At 36.2% G+C, this 24,776-nt stretch overlaps 1 protein-coding gene and 1 long non-coding RNA gene across 3 annotated transcripts in view; one reads left to right on the top strand and one right to left on the bottom strand.

Annotated features, from left to right (window-relative positions):
• LOC104873284 overlaps nucleotides 1-2,638 on the bottom strand; it is a 28,491-nt gene extending 25,853 nt beyond the window's left edge. The window contains exons 1-2 of the long non-coding RNA XR_783420.1: nucleotides 2,534-2,638; nucleotides 2,153-2,327 (exon numbers count right to left, since the gene is read on the bottom strand). This is a non-coding gene — a long non-coding RNA (uncharacterized LOC104873284). The remainder of the gene's footprint in view (nucleotides 1-2,152; nucleotides 2,328-2,533) is intronic.
• The window catches only part of Inpp4b (inositol polyphosphate-4-phosphatase type II B), a 943,087-nt gene that overhangs the window by 575,927 nt on the left and 342,384 nt on the right, over nucleotides 1-24,776 (top strand). For both annotated transcript variants that reach the window (XM_010639876.2, XM_019209903.2), the window contains exons 6-7: nucleotides 22,084-22,293; nucleotides 24,016-24,060. In XM_010639876.2, coding sequence (XP_010638178.1) covers nucleotides 22,203-22,293; nucleotides 24,016-24,060 — 136 coding nt within the window. In that variant the 5' untranslated portion in view covers nucleotides 22,084-22,202. The remainder of the gene's footprint in view (nucleotides 1-22,083; nucleotides 22,294-24,015; nucleotides 24,061-24,776) is intronic.

The raw sequence follows: 24,776 nt of genomic DNA, 5'->3' as shown, positions 1-24,776 counted from the left end.
CAAAAATTATTCTAGTACTTCACTAAGGGGAAAAAAACCTGAGAGTTTTATGTAGTAAAAAAAGTCACAGGGATGATGAGGGTACAGTGAGAAGGATGCACAGCTGGGTGTTATGTTGATTATGCCAATTAAGGTACAGACTTAGTGTTCTAAAAGGACATGATGTTAAGATAAACCTTTCTATTTACAGCAGTGCCCTCTACAAAGACAGTAGTTATTCAATAGTTGTGTGTCATATAACATAGATTATGATATCACCTTTCCTCACTTCTCCTTACCCATGGAATCAAAAGAATCCTAAAATGTGGAGATCTTCCACCAAAGATTGAGAAGATAGAAAGGGATCTTGGAAAGTTTACATAGTTATTTATTCAGTATTTGGGGATAAATTAATGACATAATTTTATATAGAGTTTGATCTCATAATTCCCTAATGTCTCAACAACCATCCTTCATATCTGATATTAGAAGATAAACCCATACAGGGAACATTAAGACCCATCTGTGAATTACCCTAGTCCCATGACATATTCCAGAGAAGTGCTGGGGTAGATTTGCTGGTGCAATAGTGGCCTATAACTTTACTGCTCACTCCAATTCTTTTTGTAGATATTCTGCTTCTTTTGTGTTTGGCAGTTTAATTTTCCTTTCCTAATACTGCACATTATTTGTTCTTATTTTTATCATAGTACAGTTACACTTAATAACCATTTAAGGTAGTATGTGTGGTTGTGTACACATTGGAGAGTCATGAACACATATGGTGAAAGCATTTAAGATGCACTATCTTTATGCAGGAGACAGCAGCAGGGAAAAGAAAACTTAGTTATGCCATATTATATTCTTTGTAGATAACCTCAGGTACTCTGTGAACTTCTCTGGAGAGATGAAATAAAATTATAATAATCATACATATACATTTATTCTTGCCTGTCATAGTAAAAAGCAGAAGATAAAATTTTAATTAAATTTGTTATCTGTCTTACTTTGAAATTTCAGATTTCAAAAGAAAATGAGTAATTCATCATCAGAAACTACACATAATTTAGTCAATACTAATTTGAACCTGAAATGTATCATCATGAGCAATTCAATCAGCTCTGTGAATTAGCAGCTTCTGATGATGTCTGCATTAGTGAAGGCAAGGAAACATAAATAAATATAGGGGAGGATGGAAGGTGGGTGTAGCTAAAAAAGGGTACAAAATCTCACTGTGTTTTATCTCCTCCACTATTTTCTTTTCTTTCTCTTCCTCCATCTTCCTTTCTTTTTTCTTTCATTTGTACTTATTTTCTGTTGAATTTATTCCTAGGCCTTAAGTTCTTGCTTCTTCTGTGCACCATCCTCTTCTGGTTTAGGAACAGTTTGTTACCCTTCAGTAGGGATCATCTCAGTGTGATGGGGAGCTCATGTATGGGTTAGTCCCACCATGAGCTCTGTCACTATGGCGGCCACGTTTGTTGAGATTTTGTGACATCTAAAGCTATTGAGACCATGCTTCTTTTGCCCTCATCAGCACATTTGAAATAAGAATGAATCTTCAGCCAAATTATTTTTTCTGTACAATTGTGCTTCTTAATATCAGCTGGCAGTGGTCTGCTGGGGCTCTCTTATATTTGAAAATTGCTGTTTGTTTGAAGAAAAACATCAGAGAAAAAAGTGTCATTTAAGTGTAGACAATAAACTCCCATCCTTTACTTGGCTTTTTCAGATGATAGAGGCATTTAAAAGTCACTGCATCCAGGACTCTGCTATATCACTCTCATGTTCCATTTTAAAAAAATCAGAAAACTTTTTTTTAAAGCCTTTAGCGTGCAATATCAGGGACCAAGAGATGGAGTTAAGAGGGGTGGAAAGGAAGAGGAGATGAAAAGAAAAAGAATTGTGATGTGTTATGTACCTGTACCAACTTCCCATGAGGATTATAGTCATACTGTACTTCCAACGTGTACTAAAAAAATAAATAAAATGGATACAATGTATACTTGAGGCTTCAGGTTTATGATTTCTGGCTAAATAAATAAAATTCAGTGAAGTACTTAAAGGATAAAGTTGCCATGAAGTTTCAGTCTTTTACCTTTTCTGTCCTCATAGATGACACATGATAAGCAGCCAAGAATGTCACATGCCAAAGAGAAAGGTATGAGCTCACCTCAGAAGAGATTTACAGTACTGTCTAATTCCAGTATGGCCACTGGCCAGCTGGGTACAGTTGTGGTCCATTTCTGGGTCTCAGTGATTTCATTTCTTGTGTGAGAATCATCCTATTTTCTTTAAGGCTTCACTTTTATGTTTTGTTGAAGTGTTGTGTTGTTGCATTTTAAAGACTGCCAATAGATGGACATATAACCCAATTATTTCAAAGAAGACATTGGGATTGAATTAAACACACATTCACATCTTTTCTCTGTCATTCTTTAGGTTGCTCTCCCTTTTGCTGACTGACACAGAACAAAATGAAACAAGTCAGCCGGCTGACTACTGTGCTCCTCTCAGGACCCTGATCCCTGTTGGATGCTATGCAGATACTTACATAGATCCATTGCAGTCTGAGTTCTTGGATTACAGATGCCTTGTCACAGAGATTGACCAAGATTTCCTCTTTTACTTTGTTACAGTGGAGATTGTGTTAGTAAGCTCCCCATCCCTATGACAAAATACCTGTGGTAATTATTTGCCTCACAGTTTTGGAAGTGCCAGTCTATTATTAGGTAATAATTGCTTTGAGGTTTCTTAGAAAGCTTTAGAGCAGTGGTCAAGTAAAACTGCTCAGCTCATAACCAGGAAGTGAAAGGGAGAGAGGAACTGGAGTCCCACAGTTCCCTTCCAGGCACCCCGCAATGATTAAAGCACCTCACACAAGGTCCCTTTTTTTAAAAGGTCCCACTACCCCCATGAAGCACTTTATGTGAAGCAAACCTTAACCCATGGACCTTTTGGGGAAATTTAAGTTCCAACTATTGCAGAGACCAAAACCATTTTTATCCTGATTTGAAAGAAGTGAGTAACAGACTGAACTGTGGTTTATGAGGAACTCAAATTATAGTTCCTTGGCGTTGCTTTGTGTGTTATCCTTTGAAGTGTCATAACTTTGCTATTTTCAATGATCACTTATTACTCATTGTGATTTGAGAATATTTCTTGACTGGATTGTGATCTCCAAAAGGGGATCTATTATTTAAAGAAGCAAAAACTGGAAAGAGTGCTTTTTGTTAAGTAAATGGAACGCAAGGTCAGGAGAATATGGCCAGTCCAGCATTCTAAATACCATTTTGTTGCTAGACTGTTCTGATTTTTCTGTTACTAGATTCTATTTTCAAACTTTAATGATTTGTATTTTTTATTTTGGATTTTTAAATTGTGATTTATTCATGAAAGTATGTTCATATATAAGGGACCAGTAAAACAAACAGAAATGAATATGTCTTGAACAAAATACCTGATTATTTTTTCTCCTGCCTACGGGTTGTGCTGTTTCAGAATTCAATGTTATACTGCTAAATTATAGAATTTCTAGGGTTTTTAAAAATTTTTTGAGAATAATTTATTTTTCACACTCCCCCAAGCGTTTTTATTCATATATGTTTGCAAAACACAAAATTTACATTTCATCTGGGGAGGATTAGTAAATACATATTTCTTAATCAATTTTTATATTGTGATTTTACTTAATTTGTATATGTGTGTGTCGTCCATAATGCTTACATTACTGTGATAAGTTGATACACGTACAGATCTAGTCTTATGTCCCTTTTCATCCCCTTTCCCAAACCTCCATCCCTCTTCTGCCTATCCCTGCGTAGCCTTCCTTTTCTTGTTGGACTGGTTTCTATTACACAATGTTCAAATTCCTTCGGCAGGGTTTGTCCAAATATATTATACATCCCAATTCCCTTTTATCACCCCTTACCATCCACTTCTTGCTCTTTCCTCCATCTCTTGACCCCCCCACACTGAGATTGATGTATCCCCTTACTTCCTATTGTCTATCTTTTATTTGGCTCTTTATGTTTAAACTGGGCTCCTCAAATAAGAAAAACAATGCAATATTTAGGCTTTTATGTCTGATTTATTTCACTTAACATTATGGCTTAAAGGTGGATCTGTTTTCCTACAAAGGACTCATATCTATCCTTTTTATGCTAATATAGTACTCCAGGGTGTGTACGTGTAAATACCACTTTATTTATCCATTGATCTTTTGATGTACATATGGGCCACCTCCAACATTTAGCTAGTCTGAATTGTGCTGCAATAAACATGAGTCTGCATGTATCTCTGTAATGTCTTTAACCCTTTTGGCAAGATACCTAGAAGGGGAATAGATGGGTCAAATGGAATTTTTAGTTTTAGTTTTCTGAAGAATCTCTATACCCATTTCCATAGTGGTTTTACTAGTTTACATTCCCACCAACAGAGTAGAAGCCTTCTTTTTTCCTCAGAGCCTTTCACATATTTGTTGTTATTTTATTCCTTGATGATGAGCATTCTTTCTGGGGTAAGATGGTATCTCAATGTTGTTTTAATTGTATTTTTCTATTGACCAGTGATTCTCAACATTTCTTCATGTTTTATTGAACTCACATACTTCTTTTGTAAAATGTCTATTCATTTCATTTGCCCATTTTATGATTGCATTTTTATTTGGGGGTGTCTAATTTTTAAAATTATGTATATATTCTAAATATGAGTCCTTTATCTGAGGAGTCACTTGCAAATATTTTTTCCCATTCTGTAGGTTGTCTTTTAACTCTGTTTCTTGTTTTTTTGTTTGTTTTTTTTTTTTTGCTATGCAGAAAATTTTTCATTTCATATGATTGAATTAGTTGATGCTCAGAACGTGTCCTGTTCAACTGAGGTTCTATTTAGAATGTGCTTGATCATGTCAATGACTTCAAGAGATTTTCCTATCTTGTCTTCCAGGTTCAATGTTACTGGTTTAGCGCTTAGTTCTTTGATTCATTTTGATTTTATTGTAGTACACAGTGAAAGATGTAGGTGTAGCTTCAGTCTTTTACATGTGAAAAGCCAGTCTTCCCTACATGTTTATTAAAGAGGCTGTCTTTCCTCTGGTGTGTGTTTTTGGACCCTTTGTCAAAGATCAAACAGTTAAATATACCTGGAATTGTTTCTGCCTTTATTCTGTTCTATTGATCCTCACATCTGCTTCTGTGCCAGTACCATGCTGTTTTTTGTTTTGTTTGTTTTTTATCATAGTAGCTTTGTAACATAACTTCACCAGGGTAGCAATGGCTTTTGCTTTGCTTTTTTTACCCAGGATTGCTTTTGCTATTCTGGGTCCCTTCTGGTTCATATGAATTTTAGGATTTTAGGATTGATTACTCCAGTTCTGTGAAGAATGCTACTGGAATTTTGATTAGGATTGCATTAAATTTGTATATCAATTTTGGAAATATGGCAATGTTGACAATATTGGTTGTGCCTATCCAGGAATAGGGGATATCATTCCATTTTATGATATCCTCTTCAATTACCTTTTTCAGAGTTCAGTAGTGTTCATTGTACAGACCTCTTACTTTCTTTGGTTAATTTGTAAGCATGTGATTTCTCTTGGTGCTATTCTGAATGGCATTTTTCCCTAATTTCTTTTTCAGTGGGTTCATTATTAGTGTACAGGAACTCTGTTGACTTTTCTATTTTCTCCAGTGTTTTTATCATGAATAGAAATCACATTTCATCACAGGATTTTTCTGCATCTATTGAGATGATTATGTGGTTTTGTCATTACTTCTGTTTATGTGATTTATTGGTTTTCATATGTTGAACCATCGTTGCATCCCTGGTAGGAAGCCTACTTGGGTATGTTGTATGAACTTTTTGATGATTTGTCACATTATATTATTGAGGATTTTTCTTCTGTATTAATTAAAGTGATTGGTCTATAGTTCTCCTCTTTGGTTTTATTCTTATCTGGTTTTGGAATCAGAATAATAACAGGTTCCAGGCATGACTATGGGAGTTTGCCTTCTCTTTCAATTTTATAAAAGCTTGAGGAGTATTGGTGTTAGAACTTCCCTGAAATTTTTGTAGAATTCATCGGTTAACTCCTCTGGACCTGGGCGTTTCTTAGCTGGTAGATTATTTATTACTGCTTTAACTTCATTGCCTTTTATTGGGTTTTTCAAGGCTTGTACATGCCCTTGATTCAGTTTTGATAATTCATATGTATTTAGGAATCTATTTCTTCTAAATTCTCCAATTTATTTATGTACAGATTTGTGAAGTATTTATTAGTAATGATTCTTATTTTGTCAATGTCTATTGTGATTTTACTTTACTCAGTTCTAATTTCTTTGATTTTGGGTCTTTTTTCTTCTTTTGTTAATTAGACTAGGTAAGGGTATATATATTCTTTCAACGAACCACCTCTTAAATTCATTAATTTTTTGCACTTTTTTTTTCGTTTGGTTCCCATTTCATTCCTTTCTGCTCTGATCTTTATAATTTTCTTATACTAGCTTTGGGTTTAAATTGTTCTTGTTTTTCTAGAACGTTGTGATCCATAATTAGATTGGGCTTGCTCTGTTTTGGTGATGTAAGCATTCAAAGCTATAAAGATCCATTTTCCATGTGCTCTTGCTTTTAAGCTGTCTCTTGTCTTGCTTACTTTGTCACTGCTGAGACAAAATAGCTGATGCCTACAAGTTAAAGGAGGAGAGTTTTATTGGCTCACGGTTTGTAAAGGTTTCAGTCCATAGTAGCCTGGCTCCAAGGAAAAGTAGATAATTCTATTGTGAGGCTTTTGGTTTTCTCCAATTTGATGCCCTATGGACCAGCTTTTGGGGAGTTGGGAGTTATTGGAGGTCTTTTGTGGGCTTGTCTCATCTTTCTATTTTTGTTTGTTTAGTTGTTGAGGCTTGTGAGTTCATGGTGATGAAAAGTTCTGTTTTTAGTGTGCGTAGCTCTTTAGCTATGCCCATTTTACAGTGGCATTCTCTAAGTGTAGCTAACTGTTGGCCTTTACCTCTGCCCCAGGATCCAGCCACCTCTGTTTTCTTCAGATGGGGAGTTGCAGTGTGTTTGGCCTCATACCCAGTTCTCTCAAGTACGGTTAATGACCCCAGGCAACCTAGATATTGGCATCTCAAAAAAAAAAAAAAAAAAAAAAAAAAAAAAAAAAAAAAAAAAAAAAAAACAACAACAATCAAGAGCAACATCTATGACATCTTTGCTATAGTAATGACATTTGCATCAGTTATACCATTAAATAGAAACTCAGTATGACAAACCCAAGGACCAATAAAGTATAATCTTTGTCCAAAGAGAAGAGATCTAAAATTTACTATGAGTAATAAATCAAATATTGACCTATTACTGACCTACAATAAATGCCTACTAAGTGGAACTTTATCTCCACTAACAGAAGCACAATATTTAACATCAATAACATAAAATTAAGTATTTATCTAGAGTTCATAAAACTTAGTATTTATACTAGTAAAGGTGGGAAGTAGGGGAACAGAAGGAACAGGGTCCCAGTGCTCCCTTCAGTGGCATGACCCCCATGAGCTAACACCCTCCCCCGAGCCCCACCTTTGAAAGATTCCACCACTTCCCAGTAGCACCGCAGACTGAGGACCAAGGCTTCTAATCACATGGACATTTGGGGGACAGTCATCCAAACCACAGAGGGTGTACTGACAAATCCAGTTACCTCTTGCGGCAGCCAATATTTTTCTGGATGAAGCATTTCCATAGTGTACATCCATTCGTCTGACAGGAGTCACCCTCTTTCTGGTTTTGCCCTCCCTAAGAAGCCAGGACTGATTTTGACCCTTAAATATGTACATAATTTTTCTCAGATAAAATGTATAATTTGACAATTTATATCATTTTTTTCTTAAAATGCACCATTTTTTCTTGAAATTTCTTTTTCTTTTGCTATTACTTTTGAACAATGTCAAGTCAGAAGAAATTGGTCTTGCTGAGGACTGAGTTCTGGTTATAAAGGTAAATCTACTTATCCTTCAGATGTGTAGTCTTCAAAGGAGTCTGATGTGTTGTGTGAGGGGAAAAGAACAGGGGAGGCAGAGGCAGTACTCCGTCTTGCAGGGGCCTGCCTCATTTGGGAACTGTTTAGCGTTCAGCTGATCCTTAAAATTACTGTCCATCCACACTCTTTCTTGCAAATTTCAAGTGTTTGGCAGTACTTTTTTTTTTTTTTGTACTGGTATGGAACTTGGGACCTTGCACTCGCAAGGCAGACAGTGACACCACTGAGCTAAATTCCCATGAAGATTCTTTATTTTTAATCAATTAATTAATTTTATTGGTACATTTAAGGTATACAATATGACAATCATCATTGGAAATAATGTGCACTTTTACCTAATCCATCTTGGTTCTTATTTTTTCCGCATTCCCCTGTCCTCCCTTCAACCCCTCCCCACGCCCTATCTACAAAGTCTTTGTTTCCATTTTCTTCTTCTCATATTAATTCCATTCCTCTCTTTCTTTTCTCTTACCTTTCCCACTTCCCCTTTCCCTTTGCACCTTTTCTCATGCTGGGATGATTCTTAAAGTAATTAATTTGACCCTGTAAATCCATTCTGTTCTGTTCCATTCCATTCCATTCTATTCCATTCTATTCTGCTTTATTTGTTTGTTCATTCATGGAAATTAAACTCAAGAACTGACATTTACCAAGCAAGAGTGCTACCACTGAGCTACATTCCCATTCCCTGACAGAATGAATTATGCCTGGTTTATCAGAATGAAGTTTTTTTTTTTCAGAATGAAGTTTTGAGACACTGATTGCTGAACAAATCAGTGGTTTAGCTGTTAAAAGGGTACATAATCAGCACAACAAAGACCTAGTGTGTTCTCCTTTTTTTTCCTGAGGTGGGTGCAAAATAATTGATTCACCACTTAGTATCAGAGCCCTCTTTGGAAAACTAAAGAAAAGCCAGAGATATGTGACATCATCAAGCTTCCAATGCTCCCTCCTTCCATGCCAGGCCAGGAATCACCTGTAGCCCAGGACCTATTTAGAACCAAGAAAATTCAGCCATTCGGTGCCTCATGACCCCATCAGTGCAAGATCCCACCTATCCCCAAAGCACTTCTTGTTATTTTTCCTTGCTTATTGTACCATCCCTCTTGCTCTGGGCTTAGCTGGCCATAACTGAGCCTTCCCCTTATTTTCTCACCTTAAAATAATAAAATTATTACATAATTATGAGATCTTTTAGCTTCTATAAAAAATAGTCCTTTCCACATTGCAGTTTTTTTGGAGAAGTTTTCTTTTGTGTCTTGGTGTTTGCAAGGCATTTCTCCCATTCACATAGCTCAGACCTGGAGATAGGGTTATTTACTTATTTATTTATGCCACAAGAACCCTGTTCAGTGGCTCTGACTTCATTTAAGATTACAGACACCTCCTGTTGCATTTGTTATGCTTACTGTGCAAACTTGTGTTCTATCAAAACTTTTCTAAGAGGCAGATTGTTTTCCTCTGGTCCCCAGGTCCTGACTGCCGTCTTTCCAAATGATTTCAACTTTCCTGGGAAATAACTCAGCTAGCATCCCTAATGCATAGTGTCTTTCTCTTCTTGACTCTAGCAACTCTCAGCAGCATTCTGGTTGCCCATTTATCCCTTGGCTGTCCCCTAACTTCTCATCACTTAGAACTGAATGATTCTCTCATCTGTCAGTATATTACATATTTCCCTTTGAGTGACTTGACAATCCAGCCTTTCGGTTACACCTTTTGTACTATGTTCTAGGCATCGCCCTTTCCTGTACCAGCAGGCAAAGTGCCAACACTGTGTCAGCTATGCTGGTCTTATTCTTCAGATCACTGAGCGCTGTGGAGAAAGTCATATGGGGAATCAGAATGAAACCCTCATAAATCTTGGTCTGCAGGCCTGGCTGGACCTTTACAGCTGCCCCTGTGGGTACTTGCCTTGTGCTCCTGAAGGCCAGCTCCAAATTTCATCTTTCTCCTCAAAGCTTTTTGTTGCCACTTCCTGTCAAGCCATAACTTTACCTCTCTTTAGTTGAAATTCATCCTAAATATTCAGAATGTAACAAAGGTATAAAGAAAATTACGGTAGACATGTTGTTTCTATTATGCAGTTGAAGAAATAAAAGTTTCCCAGTATAGTGGATGACCTGTGTGTCACCCCCAGGATCACATCCTTCCTCCCAGACATCGTAGTTCTGACTCAATGTTTATCATACATCACCCTGTAATTGCACCTTATGCATATATGTGGCAAATGATATGGAACTCTAGAGCATTGTTTTATATATCTTATCTTTCTCTAAGTGCTGTCATTTCCTGCTCTTACTGCCTGTTATGTTCTAGATCTAGAATGTAACCAAAAATCCTCCCCTGTTCAGAGGTGGGGCCTTCAGAAAGTGCTTGGATCACAGGGGCATTGTGCTCATCGTTGGGGATCATAGCTAAATGCGCCGTTAGGAGCTGAAATCCCTTGGAAGAGGTTTGTTAGTGGGGTCCTGTTTCAGAGAGCATATCTGTGTCCCTGACTTCTTCCCGCTCTGCTTTCTGTCTGCTGTGAGGCGAGCAGCTTTCCTCTGCCATGCAGTTTCACCGTGCTGCTTCTGCCTTGTAGCCAGCTGACCATGGTCTGAATCTCCCAAGACCTGTGAGCTGAATCAGACTTGTAATTTGTGGGTCAGGTTGCATGCTGTCCCGGTGAAGGGAAGATTGACTCATACTCCTGCCTCTCCACGGTCTTTCTCTTCCTTTCTTAATACTTTCAGAAGTTTATCTATGTTACTACATGAAGTGAGGATTGCTCAGATTTTGCTGCTATATAGAGCAAATAAATCATAATATGTCTGTGTTCTTACTAATGGGCATTTAGCTTATTTTCAATATTCTAATAATAGAACTAGGTTCATTATGGGTATTTTCCTTATTTTTTTCCTGATAGGCATTTGGAAGAATTCCTCTAGGTTAAATGCTTATAGGTTGAATTGCTTTTCAACCTCACTAGATGTTACAAAATATTTTCTTTTATGCATGACGCTTCATCAGTGTGTAAAAATCTACATTGCTATCAGTCTTAATGTTTGAGAACTAAAGTTTTTATTTATTGATAATGATATGATTATAACTCGTTTGGTTTTAGTTTACAATTCCCCACTTACTAGCAAAATTGAAAACTTCTCACTATATTTTTTGGCAATTTATGTTTAAAAATTTGGAATTACTTGTTTGAATATTTTGAGAGGTTTTCACTGACTGTGTCTTTTCATCTCATTAATTTCCTAGAATTTTAATATATACTGAAAATAAATTTCATCAGTTATATTAGCTACACATATCTGCTTTATTCAGATTATTTTATGTTTGGTTTGCAGTTTTTGTTGTTACAAAGTATAAGCTTATATTATTGACTACAGACCATCTTTTCTAACATATACATTTAATACTAATTTCCTCCAAGCATATATTGATATATAGTATAGTGACTTTATTTTGTTTCAAATATTTTTTTAAAAATTTTAAAGTTTATTTTATGACTCAGAATATAATCTATGATAGTGACTATTATATGTGCACTTTAGAAATAATATGCATCCTGTTGTTTGGGTAGATCATTCTATAAATGTCAATTACACGACTCTGTTTGTCATGTTGCTTAAGTCTTCTGTGTCTTCATTGATTTTCTAATTGTTCTGTCAGTTACTGAGAGAGAAATGTCGATGTCTCCAGTTATATTAGATTTATCTATTTCTCCTCTCAGTTATGTCAGTTTTGTTTGTAATATGAAGTTCTGTTGTTAGGTGCATACACATTTAGGATGATTATATCTTCTTGGTGAATTAACCATTTTATAACTTATGAGGCCCCTGCTGATATTCTGGATGTGAGGTCACCTGATATTAATACAACCACTCTAGCTTTTGTTTCACTAGTATTGGTGTTGAATGCATTTTTCCACCCCTTTGCTTCAACCAATTTCATGTTTAAGTACAGCTCTGAAACATAAACCAAGTTTTGCTTTTTGCCAAATCTCTAGTCTTTGTGTTTTAATTGGTGTGTGTATGCATGTGTTCACCGCCTTTAATGTAATTATTGACATGTTTAGATTAAAAACATTTTGCTAGTTGCTGTCTACATATTCCATCTGCTTTAGTGTTCTTTTCCTTGCTTATAGTTGAATTGTGTATTTTTATTCTATTCCCTCTCCATTACTGGCTTATTATACTTTTTAACAAGTGATTATTGTATAATGTAATTAATCATAGCCAACTTTCAAATATTTTAGTGGTAAAATTGTTAATTATCCTTTTAATAAAAGACATATGTTATAGTTTTCATTCATTTTTCCCATCTTTTTGCTATTGATGTTATACATTATCATTTAACATGCTATAAACATATAATACATTTCTAGTAATTTTGCTGGGAAAACTAATGCATAGTAAATACTGGCCTATAGGACAAATCCAAAATATAGGTGGGTTTTACAAATAAAATTTATTGTTACATAATCATGCCTGTTATTTTGTACTATTAGTGTCTGTTTTCATACTGCAATAACCAAACACAGTGGCTCTGACAAAGAGTATATGGCCTCCAAAATACAAAATATTTACTTTCAGTCCCTTAACAGAAAGTGTTTGCCAACCTCCTGTTAAAAACAAAACAAAGGAAATCAACTTTTTACTTTCTTTTTTGCCATCTATAAAGCTGTTCATTTCTTTTATATATCCAACTATCTTCCTGTTGTGTTATGCTTGAAGAACTTCCTTTAACATTTCTTGAAGTGCTGATAATGAATTTGTCATTCATTATTTCAGGATGAAAAGCCTTTACTTCTCCTTAGGTTTTACAAATTATTTTCCATTATATAGATGTCTGGGTTGAAAGGTTTTCTTTTTCTGGAACTTTAAAACTATCACCATGTTGTTCTCAATTAACTAGTTTCTAGCAAGGAGGCCATTATATTTCTCACCTCATTATTCTGTGTATAATTCGCCTATTTTTCTCTAGTAACCTTCACAATTTTATCCCTGTTGTTCATTTTCAGGGCTTTAAAAATTATACATGCGGAGTTTTTTTGTGTTTCTTATTTGTTTATTGGTGTGTGTGGCAGGGAAGAGGGAGGGAGAGGATATATTACTCTGCTTGGTGTTTTCTGAGCTTAAACTATTGGATCTGTGTTTTAATATCTTTCAGTATTTTTGGAATTTTCTCAGTCATTATCACTTCAAATATTTATTTTGTGCTACTCTTTCTTAGATTCAGATATCTCATATATTAGACTTGGTATTGTCATAGAGCTTTTGAACACACTTATTTTTCACTTTTTATTCTTTATGCTTCAGTTCCTCAAAGTTCCTATTTCCTTGGTTTTGTGAAATCTGCAGATAAGCCTATCAAAGGCATTTTCATTCTCTTACCATGGTTTAAATTTCTGGTAGCTCCATATCATTAATTTTATAAATTATCTCTGCTAAAATTCCCCATCTGGTTATGTAAATTCTACATCTTTCCCCGAAATCTTCTGCACATTTCTCATTTTGATTCCTTCTCCCATAGCTCCAATATTTGAGTGATATATGAATCTGGCTCTTGATTTCTGTTTTCTCATTTTCTCTTGCCAAGGTTATCATTGCTTTCCTCCTCCTCTTGTATGTATGCTGTGTAGAATAGGAGAGTCTGAGGTAAAGAATATTTATACCAGGAAGTGGTCATTCCCCTTTTTCTGCCAGGCCTTTAATTTGTATATTGGGAAGTTTGAATCAATCTCATGAGTAATTTAGCTGGATTTGTTTTGTTTTTTTTTTTTTTCATTGCCATGGTTACCTTCCATGCATCATTAGCTGCCTGTTCTTCTGGTGCTCCCTGGTGCTTAGCATGGGGCTGAATGGTTGGAGACTTTGCTCTCTATTCCCAACTTCAGGATTGTCCTGCAGATTTTGCCTCAGAGAAGTTCACTATCCCTGCTTTTATGCTTTTACTACTGATAGGCAGTCTGCTGCCTCTTCTATTTTGCTTGCTGACCTAGGGGTAAGGGCAGAGGCAGTCTCTGTGGTCCTCTTTCAGCCTGGATCTTGGCAAAGCTCCATGGACTTTGGTCATAACAATAGATCAGACTATCCTTAATGTTCCGGCCCTGGAAATATTTTCCACTTCTTCCTCGTTTCCGTCCCATAATTGCCACAATTCTTTGAAGTACCCTGATGGCACTGAGGAATGTCACTTTTGTTCTGCACACAGGAAGATCGAAGTTGTGCTTTATGCTTTTCCTGCCGTGACTGATTTTCCTTCCACTTTCTCTAGACTCCTATTCTGCACTCCATCTTTCTCATGAGTATCTGGATGAGATACATAGAGCATGGATTTCAGTGTGTGGAAGGGACCATTGAATTGTGTCTCTGGAGCTAGTCTATGCCCAGACCTTTAGTACTTCATAAAATACTCTGGCTGAATTCTTATTACCAGCTATTTTAAGGACTGATATTGTTTCTTCTCATTCTCTGTTTCATGGAAGCATCTGTTTTAACTTAATCGCAAGCTACTCAGTTGCCCTGAGGCCTCATTTACCTTTGTAGCTAAGGAAAAGTTATGATTTTATACATTATTCAGCTTTTTCGTAGAATTAGGATGGAAGCAATACTCTTTACATCTCTGCATAATTCTAAATGGAGACTAGACTCTTCCATATTTATTTTCCCTATCTGTGATGTGTTTTCTCATTTTGTGTGGTATCTTTTGCTTACAGAACATTTTTTATTGGAACACAGTCAAATTTATTAATCTTTTCCTCTCCGAGCTATGATTTAGAAGTTGAGTTAAGGGCTGAGAATTTAGCTCAGTGGTTCCATTGCAAGCGCAAGGTCCTGAGTTTGATCCCCAGAACAACAACAAAAAAGTCTAGTTGAGAACATTTTTCCTATACTTACATTCTAAATATGCCTTTTTCTTGGAAGGAAAAATATGAAGGCATGGGAGAAAATATCCTTAAGCTTCTATGCCTCATTACTCAGTTTATGCTGCATTTTCGTGCCCCTTTCACACCTCGAATCACGACGGACCCCATCCTTTGAGCTTTCCTTGGCCCATCAATCACTTCTCTCTCTCCATAATTTTCAATTTCTCTTTTTTTTCATGCCATATCCTTGCAACATTTAGGGCTGCTCCTGTCTCCACAACATTAAAAGATGAGGTTGTCTTTACACATGGTGTGCCTTATTTATTTCACTTAGGAGTATATCCTCAAAATGTATCCATTTTCCTATGAGTGAATCTAATTGCTCATTCTTTATGGCTGAGTAGTATTTTATAGAAAAACCACATCTTCTTTATCCAGTTTCCAACTGATGGGCAGATGGGCTGTTTCCAAGTTTTAGCTATTACAAACTGTGCTGCTGTAAACATAGGTGTGCATATATCACTGTGATATGATTCTTTTAATTCTTTTGGGAAGATACCCAGCAAAGGGATGGCTGGGTCAAATGGAACCTCTAGTCCCAGCTCTTTGAGGTATCTCCATATTGATTTCCATAGTGGTTGCACCAGTCTGCACTCCCACCAACAGTGGAGAAGGGTTCCTTTCTCCCCACAACCCTGCCAACATTTATTATTGTGTGATTTCTTGATAGCAGCCATTCTTTGTGGAGTGAGGTGGAATCTCAGTGTTGTTTTCATCTGCATCTCTCGAATGACCAGTGATGTGGAACATTTTTTCATATATTTACGTGCTGTTTTTACTTCTTTGTCTGAGAAATGTCTGTTCATTTCAGATGCCCATTTTTGAATTGGGTCTTTATATTTGGGGCGCTGATAGTTTTGAGTTCTTTATATATTCTAGATAATAGTCCTTTGTCTGAGGAGCAGCTGGTAAAAATTTTTTCCCACATTGTAGGTTGTCTCTTAGTTCTGTTGATGGTTTCTTTTCCAGTGCAGAAGCTTTTTAATAAGATGAGATCCTAGTTGTTGATTCTTTCTGCTAGTTCCCGTGCTACTGAGGATTTGTGAATACCGAATAGTTCCTCTGGTGTGAAAAACTGTGATAGTATATAAGATCCTAATAAGATAATTACCAATGTGAAATAGGAAGAAAAGGGCTAAAGGTATAGGGAAAGTGGGAAGGGTAGGGGAAAGGGAATAAGGGAAAAGAAAAAAAATATGGGAAAATGAAAAAAATGGAAATAAAGTGTTTGTAAATGGGGAGGGGAGGAGGGGATAAAGGGAGGGCAGGGACAAGGGGGAAAAATGAGAACCAAGGCCTGTCAAGTAAAGGTACAAGATCCCAGTAATGAATGCAACTGTACTGTATACCTAAAATGTACCAATAAACTCAATAAAAAAAAAGAACCTGATATTGTTGGGTATAGCAAGAGCTGTTTTTCTGTGCACACGAGGTTGCACAAGTAGGGCATGCTAAATGCTGGAGGGTGTTGCTTTGGTAATCTGAATGTATCATTACAAACAGCAGATTTGGTGTGCTCATTGTTTTATTCATAAGAGCTAAATATCTGATCTTATAAGGAAAAAAGATTGCCTTTGTATAGCCAGCTTTGGAAAAATCCAAGTTATCTATATGTATTTATGATATTTTCCATTTTACAGTGTCATGGTCAGCAGGATGTAGTAGGCAAGCTCAGTGAACAATTTGTTTTTCTTTCTTTCCCAAGTATATGTGTTGTCTTCCTTTGAGGTAGTGATTATGGGTGCTATATATTTATATATGTATAAATAAACATATAAATATATATCAGCCAGTCCATTTCTTGTATTAACTCAAACTAGGCCTTGTCTATTGTGGGTGTGTTTTTTTTTTTTTATTTTCAAGAGTGTGATTATTATTTTTCTTCCAAATTTGTATTTGCTCCCTGTAAAAAAATTTCCAGTAGTATTGAAACATACAAAATAAAAACTTAAATTCTCTTCAAAAAAAAAAAAAAGATGAGGTTGTCTCTTAATCAATGGTCCTGTCTACCAGAGAAACGCCCGTTAAGCAGAGTGACAGCACAATTCCATCTCTTGCTTCTCTCATTGTCTCAATACTTTTTGCAAGGAATCCTTCCTCATCCCCTTTAATTCCTTTGCATCTTACTAGTGATTCTTTAGACCTTTCTTCTCTTTACATGAATTTTTTTAGACCTTGTTTTGACTCAACGATTTGCTAGTGATTTCCAAATATTCGTTTCTAGCCTTAATGTCATTCATGAGAATGTAGACTCATGTGTGTTCACTTACTTTCTAAGTATCTCTTCATGTCACAACCATATAGTTCAAACTAAATTTGCATTTTGCACTAAACTTCCTCTTCCTGTATGCCCCAGATGGTCAAAGTGGTCTGCAATATATTGGGAGTCACCAAGTTTCTTGTTTTTCACGACTCTGACTCTCAATATCCCATCTGCTTTTATCACCAGTTAATTTTAGGTCACCATTTTCTTTGGAATTGTAGTTCTTTTTTCTGTTCATCTATTTCTAGCTTAGTTTAGCTTCTCATCATTATTTTATTTCCTTGGAATGTGACAACAACCTCCAAATAGATTGCCTTCCTTATCATTACCATCTCCTAGCACATACTTCTGGTGAACTTTCCAAAATTTAAATATGATTGTGTCACTCTGTTGCTTAAAGTATATTTAACCTGGCTTATTTCTGCTCTAACCAGTAAGCCCAGTCTGTAATTCGGCCTGCAAGCTCTTCTGCTACCTGACCTTTGCTTATCTCTGTAATCATTCTCTGGCAGCAATGCATTCCCATTTCCTTTAAGAAACAAAAACAACAACAACAAATATACAAAGAAGGAGGAAAAGAGGGAGAGAGGGAGGAAGGGAACAAAGGATGAAGGGGAGGTTGGTAGGAGGGAACTCAGGAAATCTTCGAATTGAGTTCCAGGAAGGTATTTAATGAAATCCCTGAGAGGAAGAAGGCCAAAAGCTGAACTCAAAGGCAGACTGTGTCTACCAGTCCCAATTCCAGCAGCACAGCTCTGCTGTTATCACTTTTATATATTATATCACGCATTAGATTTTATCTGAAAAAATGGTATTGTTAAAAAGAAAATCAAAACAAAAACAGAGTGGGAAAACCCATATTACATTTGGCCCAAATGAACTACAACAGTTCAGCAACTTGTCTTATTTCCCCTGCTCTGCTGCCTTGGAATCTCAGGACCTCTCTCACCTTGTTAATCTCCTGGACCCTCTCCCGTGAAGACTTCCTGGATTTATTGGATCTCTTGTTTGTGTTCTCCTCCCTGCTGCTGCACGCCTTGATAATCGATACCCCTCTCTTAGCACTTAGCATATTCCATTTTAATTATTCACTTTACTTTCTCCTCCTGATTACTTTTTCAAGGCAGATTCTAAGTCATTTATTTATTATTATCTACTTGGAAGACGATTCTGTTTACAGCTGATCTGTTTCTTGTAAAGGGAGAAATGCATTCAGATACTAAAATATATCCTATATAAAACATCACCTTATTGAATTAAAACATTTCAATTTGTGGCACCCTCACTGATTTTCACTTTCACTGAAAGGAACTTCTTTTTCTTCTGTGACTTTGTAAATACCTACTGGTTAAGCACGGGAAAACAAAACAGAAATAAATAAATAAATGTGGTTTTCACTTTCACCCCTCTACTGTTTGAATCAATATTTCATAAAGCCATCAAGGCCATGTTAGAAGACACTCATTCTATTTAATCTCTCTCAGCTTGACTCCTCTTTCCCCACTTCTCCCTTTGTGAGGAGCGTCTCACATGCCCATGTGGCAATGGTGAGTGAAACTTAAATTCTCACACTGTCACTGGGTGGACAATGTTACTGTCCACCAAAGAATGGCAGTCTTAGCTCTGTCACTCCCCCTGCCGGTCTGGAGTAACCACACCCTAGCCTGTACTGTCTCACTGCCTGAGTCTCACTTTGGCTTGGAGGGAAGATAACGCTGAGTTTTAGGCAGATCTTCAGTCTGTTTCTTGGCCAGGGATGTCATTATCCCAACCTCTGCTGCAGGTTTGTCATACTCTTAAGTCAGGAAACCCAAAGCTGACTTGCTCGGTTTCAGCACTGCTTCCTTTCAGTCTACTGAAAGCCAGGTAGTCTCCTCAGGACCATCCATGCAGAGGGGATGCTGGGTTTAAATGGAAGCCCTGGTCCCCCTCACCTACACATGGACCCTCTTAGGCTTTGGGGAGAAAGCTCTGTGTTGGCCCCTTTCAGATTTCAGCCCCATCTACTAACGGGCTTTGCCGCCCTTTTGGACCTGCACATCCTACAGAGAACTGTGACTGTTCTACCCAGGGTTTTTCACCTCACCGATGTCTACTTCTGATTCTACCTCCATGGATGTCTGGAGTACATTCTGCTCACTATATAACAATTCTACAATTCGATGCACCAAGTGTAGCTTGGCAGTATAGAATGAGAGAAAACCAATTCAGCACATCCTTCTCTCTCAAGCCTAAATGTTTTGCCCCCTTTCCTTTTGGAAAATGACAACTATCTTGAATCTATAGATGATGTAAGGAAAAGGCTCTTTTAAGTAAAGTTGCATTATTTAATACTTGTGGACTGATTGCCCTTATCACAACTTGTTATATGTAATCATGAAGAGATCTGATACCTCTTTTCCCTCCTTTCATCTTCTGTATTTTTATTGTAGTTCCTTGATCTTTCTTACTTACGTCCATAAAAATTCTCAGATTTGATAAGAAATGTGCTATATGACACTATGGTAGAAAGAAGTATGCTATTTCACACCTCAGGAAATTTCTGTAACGTTGTCTTCTGTACTTCAGCTCACCACCAAATCTCTGTGTCCTGATATCAAGATGCTGTGTGATTTGCTTGTCACTAAGGAGGGACCGGTATCTCGCTGCAGGTCTCTGTTGTTGGGTGCATCACATTTACCCATTCATCATGTAATGTCTAGTTTTTAGTCATCTTTTCCTAATTAACCAGAATCTCCTTGTGTGGCCTTTTTAATGTCCATTTCAGATTGCCCTTTCAGTGTAGAGTACAGAATATTAGGAAATATCATTTTCCAGGGGTCAGTGTGATAGAGTGTTCCATTTTACATAGCTGAATTATAGCTACTAATTATATGTCTCCTCTAAGGGAGCAGGAGAGAACCAAAAATAATTTCTGGGTGTTGTAATCCTTTGGCTTGTGATTTGTTTGACAAAAAAATGTGAGAACTGGAATGAGTAGTCAAGATCCTTCGAAGTTGTCCCTGGTAAATATACTTGCGGTATGTGAAAACCACAGTCTGTTCTTGTGCATAATCATAAAAACCAGAAAATTTCCAAATTGACACAGAAAAGGAACTGTTACACTCACCAAAATGACAGGCAAATGCCCTAGTTTGAAATGCAGTAGTTTTTAGAGCTTCATTACTGATTCTTCTAACGTATGTATTTTTATAACAAGTATATCAAAGCATAATTTAATCCTCAGTGCAACAAAGGAACAATGAAAATGTAATCTCAAAGTTCAATACACGAAGCTTATTTTGTCTAGTTGGCTCCATTCTCTATAAATTTGAAGTTATTTTCCATTACTGAACTAGTTTGGGCTGGAGGAATATTCTTCAGTCCTCTCATCCACAAATTACACAAGTTCAAGTTCAGAGTTGACATTTATTTCACAAATTGTTCACCATTGTTCTACATAATTTCTCTTTTGCAAGGATGCATTCATACTGTCTTCTGTAGGTTTCCTTTCAACCTCTGAAGGTAGCTTGAGAGGGCTAAAGGTTAAATTTCTGGTCAAGAAATATAGCGAAGTTAATAAAGTCCTTATATCTAAATGACACATAAATTGCAATGTGGTACAAGTATGATCACTCCTGGCATCTGTCCTTTGGAAAGCAGGATGCAATGAACATGTCTGTTTGTTACAGAGAAGACTTAAATGTAAGAGCCAAAAAAGAAAGAAAGAAAGAGAGAAAGAAAAAAATTAGTGACCATTATCACAATTCAAAACATAAATTTGGATTTGTTAGATTGATGGCCCAAGAGCTATTTACCCCAGAAAGTATTTTTATCTTTTTATCATTAGAAACCAATATGTACTTACCTGCAACTACAGTGTAATGCTTTCTAAAGATTTGGGACATTTTCTGGATTTAATTTTTGCAAGATTCTTAAGACTGGAGCTGAATTATAAAATTAAGCTGCTTTGTGAAGAACAACAAAAAGCAGAGCTGTTGATTTGTGAAGTTTGACAACACATCAGTATTCCGAACCAAGCTCAATTGTTGCTATCTCATTAAACAGCACTGGGTAGACACTTAAAGATTTTTACACATTTTAATTCAGCTGGTAGCTTGATTTAAAACAACATTGATTTTTTTTTCAATTCATTCTTGGTCATGTATATTGTGCTAAGTAACAAAATAAATTTGTAACTATTTGAGGCTGTCTGCATAAATTTTTGGAGCGGCTTTCTTTCCCTATGCTAATTTTCATCAATTTGCTATTACTTTCATTTCCCCTTGAGCCTTAGCTTTTTAGAGTTATTATTCATTCTTTTCACTATATACCCCAATCATTAAACAATTAAACCTTTATCAGGCAGAACAGCAAGAGACTCTATGAGTTATAATGAGGCTAGAAAACTCTCCTGTTCAACCTGTTGGCCCATTTTAGAAGAAGAGTGTCATGCCAAATTATCTTTATGTGGTCATGAATAATGTTCTAACAAGTGTGGATGGAGAAGTGAGGACAGAGGGCAATTCTAATGGTAGAAATGATGGTAATATCCACCTTGCAAAACAAGCTAATGCCTTGACAAGATTCTGTCTGCTCTTGCTGCTAAATTCGGTGCATATTAAGTAAGCAGCCCCAATACCTACCTGCTGTTTTACAGAATTAACTTAGAAAGAGTTTACATTTCAGGATTTAGAAGTCTCTCATGTGGCTAACAATTACTTGGAAACACATTTAACCTCGTGTTTGGCAAATTAATTATATGAGTTGTTCTTCAAAGTATGAGTGGAATAGGCAAGAAAGAAGTTTACCTGAAGCAGTCATTGTCTCTATCTTGGCTACCTTTGGCTTTACATTGAATTCCAAAGTAACTGAAGTCTTCGCTTGTGATGTTTCCTTGTACAGAATTTCACCGTGAGAACTCAGATCTTTAGTGAGAAGATCCACATGTATTAAATTAGAAATCAGTAGCAGGTGACATTGGGATAAGAATACTTAGAAAATTATACCTGTGAAGGTTGACAATGGAAATCAAAGAGGAAGGAACGTCGGAGGAAGGCCAACAGTTCCTTCCAACAGCCCAGGCCAATGATACTGGTGACACTCAGTTCACAAGTAAGTATGTGTGTGGCCCCAGTAACTCTCTGAAGATGCAGGTGGCGGTGACTAAACACTGATGTGCACTAAGACGCATGGCATAAGATTACCTAGATGTGCTGCTTGACCAAGTTTTCTTTGGTGCTGGGAGTGTGTGAAGTGCTGCATGTCTTTTACCTTGGATAAAGACAGATGGTGCACATGACATGGTTAAATACCAAATAGTATAGCCAGCTCTTGATGGTATATTACCACACCAATATTCTTCAGAGACACCTCCTTGACACTATAATAGGGACTGTTGCTGCTCTACCAGAGAGCATAAGTTTGCATGGATAGAACGTCCTTGAAGATTTGGCCAAGTTTGCATTTGATCATTAGAATTATTTTTTTGTGGTACTTGATTAATTAAAATCACTCTAAACAATCATTAAAAGTCTAGGGTTTGGAATTCTTTGTTTAGTATGTAATATGTCTCTTTCTTTCTGAAGATTTCTATTGCCCAGTTATTTAATACTGACAAATATATGCTTAACTTTTTCATTTAACTTACATTATAAAAATTTTCTTTAGAGAATGGTATCATTTGGATGCATTTTCAAAAAATTTGCTTGTAATCGTTACAGCAGTTAATTTTTAATAACCTTTTTTAAAATTCCAGACTATTTGAATTTTATAAAGACCTATCTATGGTTGTCCCTACAACGTCTTTTGAGAAATCAAAAATTGTTAACCATAGCATTCTTAGATGTCAGCGGGAAGGAAAAAAATAAATGCCAAAAATATTGTTAACACTGTGAATAAAATCATGATTTTTATACAGAGTTGTTTAAAATGTATTAGTGACCAAATACCAGTAAATTTAAATAGTGTCTGATGAATGCACTAGCATAAATAAACAAGGAAAAAATTTTGTAACATTACAATTATTGCCAAATGGTTTAATTTTCCACATATTTTATTTTTGCTTCTTTGGCCACCCATGCATTGTAACAAATGGCACCCTATTTTTACTCCCAGTAGTCATTCACTCTTATCCAGGAAGACCCTGCATAGTATGTGGTCACTGGCACCTACATTATCATGTACTAAAGCCTGATCTTTCCCTGTTCTGCCCATCAGACATTTATGTTTTGACACCTTTGTTCTCAGACTCACTTTTCTCTTACTTGATCTCAAATCATTTAGCCACGTTGTTATAATTTTTTACACATTGCTGACAAAAGGAGTAGAAACAATTAACTGAATTTTGATTTAACCTTTCAATAAAATAGCAATAACCAGTACCTAGTACCAGCACAAAACCGACCAGAGCCTTGTTGGAGAAGTTGAATGATTTTCTTTGTACAACAGGTCAGAGTAGCATGAGAGAAAATCCGTTTAAGAGAGTACTTTGGAGAGTTGGCTCTTTTTAAAGGCTGTATTTCTATCTGCATGTTTCCAAAAGAAACAAACACAGCTGAAAAATATGTTTTATATTTGTCATAGTTACAAAAAACAATATTTCTATGTTTCTTTATGTTTACGGAGCTAAATGGACCAATAAAAACTTTAGTCACAAGTTCTGCTACAGCATTATGCCCTGTCCTAATAGCATTCTACTCTGAGGCCTGATTGCTCAAGTTTATTTGTTCTGATTAATAAACTAAAATCAAGGTGAAACTTAGTAATGCATTTTGTCATGGATAATGAATTAAAATATAAAATATTTAGAGCTAACGTTACATCTGTCACTTATAGGTATTCAGAAGAACCCAAATGAACCACAATTGGAATTCATACTTGGTAAGGAATTTCATCTACTTTATAATAATAAGTATAATAAGAATTTATGTAAGTAGTTTGTAACTAATAGGTATATTTGTTTTATCATTACATATTTTACAAACTGTTATGAATATTGTTCTATTAAAAATTCTTTCCATAAGGTACATGTTATTTTCCACATTTTTTTAGTAAAGAATCTGAACTGCTGCATAAGTTAAGTTGCTGCCCAAATATTTAGGGTTCCTTGATGAGAGGGCTTTTTCTCTTAAGTAGGGATTTACAAGTACTCTGCCCATGGGTCTGTGCCTGTCACTCCTTCTAATGAAGGGATTGCATTTTGTTGCTAATCATTGTGGCTGCACATATGTTTAATTTTCTACTCTTTGGACTGGAAACTGGCTACATGTAGAGCTTCGTTGCATGTTTCTTTATGGTACCTCTAAGGTTCTTGTTTTCTTCTGTCTTACTCAGAAATACTCCCTTACACTTTCATATTGATTTTATGGACAAATCTTTGACACTTCGGATTTAACTTTAAATCCAAGCTTTGACCTACTTCAGAAACTATACAGATCTGTTACATGGAAGGATGTATAACTCTGTCCAAGGATGAATGCAAAGCGTGTACTTGGAATGGCTCGCTATTTTGCTAGTGACTGGGAAGTGTCTCGTGCTTGAATCAAGTTCCACTGCAAAAACACCATTAGGAAACTCTCTGGATTTAAGAAGAGTAA

The sequence above is a fragment of the Fukomys damarensis genome, unplaced genomic scaffold, assembly GCF_012274545.1.
Source record: "Fukomys damarensis isolate Sample0158 unplaced genomic scaffold, DMR_v1.0_HiC HiC_scaffold_38, whole genome shotgun sequence".
Lineage (NCBI taxonomy): Eukaryota > Metazoa > Chordata > Mammalia > Rodentia > Bathyergidae > Fukomys > Fukomys damarensis.
Note: the sequence above shows the minus strand (reverse complement) of the source record. Positions and strands in the feature narration are given on the sequence as shown.